The 7,848-nt window shown below is 48.9% G+C and overlaps 1 protein-coding gene across 1 annotated transcript; it reads right to left on the reverse strand.

The window, feature by feature from the left end:
- Positions 1 to 1,020: 1,020 nt before the first annotated feature.
- On the reverse strand, positions 1,021 to 7,622 carry LOC119444581 (membrane metallo-endopeptidase-like 1). The gene is made up of 2 exons (XM_037708955.2): positions 5,971 to 7,622; positions 1,021 to 1,414 (listed from the first exon to the last, which is right to left on the reverse strand). Exons 1-2 carry the CDS (start codon positions 7,620 to 7,622, stop codon positions 1,021 to 1,023), a joined length of 2,046 nt encoding a protein of 681 aa, XP_037564883.1.
- Positions 7,623 to 7,848: the final 226 nt, after the last annotated feature.

Below are 7,848 nucleotides of genomic sequence, written 5' to 3' on the forward strand. Positions count from 1 at the left end.
AAGCGTATTATCCGGAAAACGTATTATGCAGAATCGTATCAACAAGATTGCAGTTATACTTGCGCATTGTAACTTAACGAAAACTTTAAAAATCTGTACTGCATCTGAATACTAAAATAGCCCCTGGAGCCGCATACACTAACAGAAGGTCATGCGATAGGCTATGCTATTAGGGCGCCAAAAGTAATTTGTCATAACTTATTAATTCTTACAACGTGGTCAAAATTGTCCCGGAATCCTGCACTACTTGGCGGGCCCGTGTCAACTTGGTAGGGCAAATCAAATGAACCATAAGTCAATTGGATAAATGGGGTACAGTGGCCAGCAATAAAGTCAACGAGAATATTTACTTGTTAACTCTCGAACGGAAGCTCTGCGAAATGCACAAGTGGCGGTCACCTGCAGGGAGCGCTTCGCTGTACGAAAGAGCGATAGATAAATTACGTCCAGAGAACCATTAGCACAAAGCACTTTCCACACCTATTGCGTACCTATATAACGCCTTCACCGCAAAGTTCTTTTCTGCATGTGTAGGTACAGTCCTCTTAAAGCTTTTGCTATCAAGCAGCAACACATGCATCATTACTTCATTTGCGCCAAATGAAAAGACGTGTCATCAGCAATTTATATTGTAGAGTAAAAATTAATCAGTTTGTTTTAACAAAAAAATAAAAAAAAGCGATGAAAGGTAAAGGAGGGGGCACCGTTGCAAATCCGGAGAAATTACAGCCACATCACATGTTATAAAAATCACATGTTTTCAAAAAGTGCGTCAGCGTTTCATCTCGCGTCTAACATACAGAAAACGATAAGCTACGGTCAGGTGGCACCCGTATTGCCGAAAGTTGATTAAAATATTCACACTGAATTTAGAGCGCTACGACGTGGTACAACGAATACATTAAGGATTCACTTATGTTACGCAGGAAACAGTTTGCATATATGCACAGGTCGCATGAAAATGTGTCGTTCGACGCCACGTGAGCGAGGCATCGCAGTCCTCGGGAACTTGCCCGACTGTCACCCAAAGAAGTTGCACTTCCTCTTGGGATTCATCTGGGACTCCGACGGGCAATGAAATGCCCGGGCGAAGGCCTCCGAATTGCGCACCGCCTTGTTGCAGTCTACTGTGTGAGGACCCATGACATCGGGCCGCGTGCAGGTCATGTAGCACAGGGTCATGAAGAACACTTGGTCTCCCGAAAAGCCTCCCGCGATTCCCTGAAGACCTTCGTCGCCCCTGTCCCTGACTGCGCGGCGGTACGCCGCATAGGCAACCTCGAGAGCGGGGATCTCGGGAAAGACGCTAGCACTCGTGCCGGTTATGCTCTGGGTGTTGTCCCCGCCGATGGCGGAGTGCCCGTGAAGCGCTTCTAGGCAGCCGTCCCTGTCCTCGAAGGCCTTCGCAGAAGAGCTGCAGATGATTGAAGACCTTGAAACGCCACTTCATCGCAGAAAAAAAAATACTTTGACGTTAAAGGTAAGTTTTTTTCAGTGGCTATATGGTGTTCTGCTGCTGAGGAGGATGTCCCGTGTTTTAATACCGGGCACGGCTGTAGTACTTTGATGTAGACGAAATGCAAAAACGCTCTAGCACTCATATACCGTGTTTTTCCAGATTGTACATAATTAAAAACAACACCTGGGGGAGATAGCATAATTCTAGTCACTGAGCTGGGTTACTGACTGATTTACTTATACTATATACCGGGTGTTTCAGAGAACACTTTCAAAAATTCTGAAAGGTTGCCTATGGCAGATAGCACAATTCTAGTTCCTGAGCTGGTCTACTCGAAGAGGCAGACATTAGTTGCACAACAAATTGAAATGTATAGTTGAATAATTAACAAAATTTACTAATTAAGCTTTTACCTAATTACCTGATGGCCCATATTGCAATTTACAAATTGTAGCCGTGGAGTTCGCAAAGCGGATCTACTTGGAAAGAATTCTCGGGATGACACTAGTTTAGAGATATTAATTCCCGAACTTTGCGGAGAAATGCATTGGCGTTCCAGGTAGTTTCTTAACAAAACGTCGCTTTATGCATTGAAGCACAACATTAACTGGACGTCCACCGAGTCATACGTGACGTATATTCAGGATGTTCTTGCCCTTTGCCGCAAGGTGGACGAGCGAATGCCGGAAGATGAAAAAGTGAATCATGTGCTGAAGGGCATAGCTGACGACGCCTTTAACCTTCTCGTGTACAACAACTGCACCAGCATCGACGACATCATTAAGTGAATGCAGACGTTTCGAAGAAGCTAAAGTCACCGTACGCGTCAGTATACGCGTCTGCCAAATACAGCCGCTACATCATCGTGCAAAGACCATTCCGCGCCTCATCCGACCACGTCCGAGAGCATTGTGCGCATCGTTCGCCGAGAGATAGATGTCGCATCACCGGCTAAGTCCCAGACGTCAACCTATCCGAGATCAACCTATCCGACGCCTTTACTACTGTCCCGGCTCCGCGGAACTAGTACCCCTCTGCGGAACCAGTACCAGTAACCCAATGGAATGGCGAACACCAGATTACGTACAGGCCTATTTGCTTCAGCTGCCGACGTGTTGGCCATATTTCCCGTCACTGCCGGAACACCTGGACACCCTCATTTCGATCTGCGTTGCAACCATATCATCGCTCACCAGGTAGTCGCCCGCCGCCAGAAGAACCCACAGAGCCTTACCACCATTCTGAGGCGTCGCCACCTACACGGCAGAGTCGTTCGCCTTCTCCTCGACGGCCCCTGCCTCGCCCATCTACTTTTCGCCGTTCTCTGTCGAGCATGTACCGGCGCTCGTCGGAAAACTGACGGGTGCAGCTCCAAGGGGTGACGCTGCTACATCGACCCGGGCTGAAATTCCTCTGCTGACCCTGCCGACGGATAGAAATTTACTTCAGGTGTAGGTGGATGGTGTCCTTGTAACTGCTTTGATTGATACCGGCGCACACATCTCTGACATGAGTGACCATCTTCGTAGACGCCTCACTAAAGTCATCTCACCTGCTGAGTCCTGTGTCACGCGGGTCGCCATCGGCAGAACGCCGGCCGTCATAGGAATGTGCGCTGCTCGTGTCAGTGTCGCCCGCCGTCAGACCTGTGTTCTTTTCACTATTCTTGAAGAATGTCCCCACGACGTCATTTTGGGTCTCGATTTTCTATCAGCGCATTCAGCATTGATTGATTGCTCCGCTGGACTTGTTCAGCTCGATTTGCCCTGCTCGTCTGACCCTCCCGAGGAAGTTTCCAGCAGACTGTGTTCTACTGAGCACATTCGTCTTGCCCCCCAACCTATGACGTGCGTCGTTGTTTAGCCCTCCCTACCTGTGCCTGACGGCGATTACATCGTCTCTCCTAATTCGGACGTCCCCCTGGCCCAGTTTACGTCTCTAACTCCGTAAGTAAAGTCCCTAACGTCGGAAGACAACGACGTCAGGGACTTGCCGGCGCTGCCTGTCTTTTCTATATCAGCTTTAAATAGATTTCACTGTTACTTTATTCCTTAATTTTGCCGCAATATAATATCTCGAAACTGGCTTGGCCCTGAGAACTCGTTAAAGTGGATACGCCTTGCGAACTCTCCGGCTACAATTCGTAAATTGAAATAGGTGCCGTAAGTTATAACTAGGTTTCCGTGTTTTAGGATAAATAAAAAAATACGATAAACACTCGCCGGTAAAATTTTTGACAATTCGGATTTATCCGATAAACTCCGATTTTAACGGCCCTGTTCCGTTCTATATCGCAAGGGCATGTTCTAAGCAGTCATTGGTACATCGGCCGGTTTGGCCGATATAAACTTTACCTCACGTCAATAGTGTCTCGTGCACCCCACCCATCGCACATTTAACAAAGGGCTTGTCGCGCACAGAGCGACAGACGTATGGCCTCTCAACGACTGCCGCAGACTTTCATGGATACTACGCTGCTGTCGCTGAAAAGTGGAACCAGACAGTTGAGAGGAACCTTTTCGATGCACTCCAGTGCACCAATGCATCGTTTTAGTATAGTGCTCAAATTGTGAATCTAAATGTGAAGCATGAGTTAGCCCACGCGTTCGAAACCTATGCGCCGAGTTTTGAGTTATAGTGTTTCTTGAAACTGACGACATGAGCCAACTCATGAGTGATCTTGTGAACTATGAGAGCTAATTGATCAGTAACATTGTTGAACCCCTGTCACTTTGGAGACTTCCCACTGTCCAGGGGACAATGTGTTCTCGCTGCGCGCTGAGTCTTCTAGCGCAAACGTTGAAAGGTCATTTTCAAAGCTGAGAATCATCAATCTTCTTTCTGGGGTTTTACGTGCCAAAACCAGTTCTGATTATGAGGCACGCCGTAGTGGAGGGCTCCGGATTAATTTTGACCACCTGGGGTTCTTTAACGTTCACTACAACGCAAGCACAAGGGCGTTTTCGCATTTCGCCTCCACCGAAAAGCGGCCGCCGCGGCCGGGATTCGGTCCCGCGATCTCGTGCTCAGCAGCGCAACGCCTTAGCTGACTGAGCCACCCCGGCGGGTTGGGAATCATCAATCAAAAGGAGCGTGCTTCCATCAGTGACAGCAACCTCGTAAAGTATGATTGCATCTATTACAACAAGCTTTAAGGCTGTAATACGCACAAACGTAGGTGTTTTATATTCAACTATTTGTGCTTGTGTGTATGTGTTTGTGCGTTCAAATCTTCCAGACAACAACATACGGTTCGCGTGTTCAGATGTTCTCGTGTTCAGATATCATTTCATCTAAGATTTTGAAGTATTGAAAATAATGCAAAATTTAACTCCGAATTTCGGAAATTGGGGATTTACGAGATATAAACTCCGATAAACTCTGAATTTTGGCCAGAAAATAAACTCCGAAAAACACCCTCCGAATTTTAAGAAAATAAACTCCTTAAACAAGGAGCCCTAGTTATAACTAAAAATTTAATTATGTTACTTATGTTAATTGTTCAAATGGGTATTTTTATTTCTCGAAGTAATGACAGCCTCATCGAGCACTTATATGAAGGGCTAGAATTTTTTAAAACTTGGGGTATAGCTAAAAAGAACCCTGTATAATTACTGTATATTTATATGGTGGCGTGAAGCACAGGTAGAACACCCGCCATATAATTTGGAGGTCGTAAGTTCGAATCCTGTTCCAGTCCACTATATTTTCAGGCATGGAGTGACGCCTGACACCGTCAAAAAAAAAAATTGGAGGACGCTTAAGAGTAGAACGCGATAGCATTATCGGGACCCGTTCGCATCGCATCGTTCGCATACGGCAAGTAGACTTCATTCACTGCAGCACTGAACGTGTAAAAGCCAGCTTACAAAGACCAAGCTTACACCGATCCCCTTAAAGTTAGCTTCACTTTTAAACAAAATGCATTGTTGGAAAGACGTTTTTCAAACACACGGGGATAGCCGATATTCTAGTGGACATTAAGCAGAAAAAATGGAGCGGGGCAGGCTATGTAATGCGTAGGATGGATAACCGGTGGACCATTAGAGTTACAGAACGGATACCAAGAGCGCAGTCGAGGACAGCAGAAAACTAGGTGGGGTGATGAAGTTAGGAAATTTGCAGGCGCAAGTTGGAATCAGCTAGCGCAAGACAGGGGTAATTGGAGATCACAGGGAGAAGCCTTCGTCCTCCAGTGGGCATAAATATAGGCTGATGATGATGATGATGATGATGATATTTACGTCCCCATTAAAGAACCCTAGGGGCCAATATTGATGATATTTGGTGTTTCGTGGCGCAAGGGCCAAATGTGGCCAAAGAGCGCCAAAGATTGACCCGAAGCGCTCCCCAACGGTGTTTCTCACAGCCCGAGTGCTGCCTTGGGGCGTTAAACCAAAAGAATGAATCAATTAATTAATCCTTAAAAATAGAAGGTGTTCTTTAGGCCTAACGCGAATAAAGAGGAATACGAGAATGCCGATTTGAGCATTGAACATCGGGAAGCTTGCCTGGACAAAAATAAGTCGCTGAAAGTGCCGTTCGGGTGCCACCGCAGTCCTTGTCTGTCCATCGACGCGACCAGCTTGAGTGCCATGGAAAAGCCCAGTCCGCCGTAGAACATGGCGTCGGTGCCGGCAGAGTAGTACAGGGGCGGAGTAACGGCGCCCACAGCCACCTTGACGGTGCCGCTTGAGGCGTCGTAGAGCACGTATGGCAGCGCGTAGTTGAGCGCGTAGCTGAAGACGTCGATGTCAGCGTGCGGGCCATGCGCCTTAGCAGCGCAGCGGCTCGACTTCACCCAGTACTCGGCAAACGAAAGTTCGGCGCTGGGGAAATCAGCGTACATGCGCTCGAGCACATCGTTCTCGAGGAAACGGTCGGGGGGCCACAGCTTCAGTCGCGTCGAAGACAGCTTCTCGACCGCGAGCTGCCTGCTCTCAACGTCCAGCCACTGCGTTGCGTTGGCCACGTCCGCAGCGGCCATAACCAAGCTGTCGAAGCCTGCTTCGACGGCGGCGCGCTGTTCTCGAGAGAAGCGCGACACGGAGCTGAGCGCAATCACCAGGAGCCGGTAGGCGGTCTCGACGAATCGCTCGCAGAAGTACGGCCGATATATGGTGATGCCCTGGTCGTACCGATTCTCAAGCAGCTGGATATCCACTGCCGGGGCAAGCAGCTGCACGCAAGACCAGGCGATCAGGGACAGCAGCTGAGTGTCTTTGTAAGATGACATCAAGGTCGCCATGGTCTCAAAGAACTCTACGTCGCTTATGAAAACCTGGTCGTTAGGGTCCACTTCAGGCTCAAGCTCGGTCTGCCTGAAGGCACGTAGCCAGAGCATGGAGGCCAGCGGCGGAGTGTGGAGTCCGATTCGAGCGATTCGCACCAGAGCTGGCTGGATTACCGGAAGACGCATAGCGTTCAGCAGCTTTCTAAAGACATCTCCTTCCATATCCACTACCGTGTCGACAAGCTTCGTGTCGACCCCATACTTGCTGTAGTTTCGGTTAAGGATGTAGAAGAACGTGGCCCAGTATTTCGCGTATCCGCCGGTGCTTTTGACTGTGAGATGGTGCTGGTACAAAAGAGGTATCAGGGGACCGGGCTCTAATATGAAACGCCAATTCGGTGTGGACAAGCGCACAGCGCGCACCTGAAAGAATAACGGAACCTGCCACTTGAATACCAGCGTCATCAGTACGTCGAGGGCGCTGGTGTCACTTGGCGCGGGTTCCTCCGGCCAGGACAGTCTACATTCGTTGAGGAACTTCCAGAAGATGTCCAAGTTCGAGCCGTACTGCGATCGGTTGCCCATACAGGACGCGTACATGGCGAGTGGTTTGCGGCCCACACTAATGGTCTTCGTCCCTTCGCTGAGTACGTTGTAGAATTGCGGAAACCACGATTTCCTAACATCATCCATGGCCGAGTTGGAGTGCTCAAGGTATCCCTCTGGAGGCGACCAAGCGGAACAGACGTAGGCGCTGAAGTTGTGGCATGGATCGAGATGGCGGTTTAGTCCATAAGAGAGGCGCCATGAGTGGAGGAGGCAATCCTCAGTTTTGCAGAACGGTGGCGAGGGCGGCGATTTGGTGTCTCGTGCGAGCAGAAACACGATGACGATTGTCACGGCTGTCACGATCACCATGAGCAGGACCATGAGAGTGACGTGCTGCACCTTGATAGACGCACCGCCTGCACTGAGGACAACCTGAGAGCTGCGTCGAGCCTGCAATAAAATATAAAGATTCTAATGAAGGAATGAAGATAATGACATACCGGGCAATCGATGGGCTATCGTTGCCGTCGACCACGTTACACGATACGCCGAAACTGCTGCTCTTCCAACGGCTACAGCACAGGACGTCGCCGCTTTCATCCTCAAT

Source organism: Dermacentor silvarum, chromosome 3, assembly GCF_013339745.2.
Source record: "Dermacentor silvarum isolate Dsil-2018 chromosome 3, BIME_Dsil_1.4, whole genome shotgun sequence".
In the NCBI taxonomy this organism is placed as follows: Eukaryota; Metazoa; Arthropoda; class Arachnida; order Ixodida; family Ixodidae; genus Dermacentor; species Dermacentor silvarum.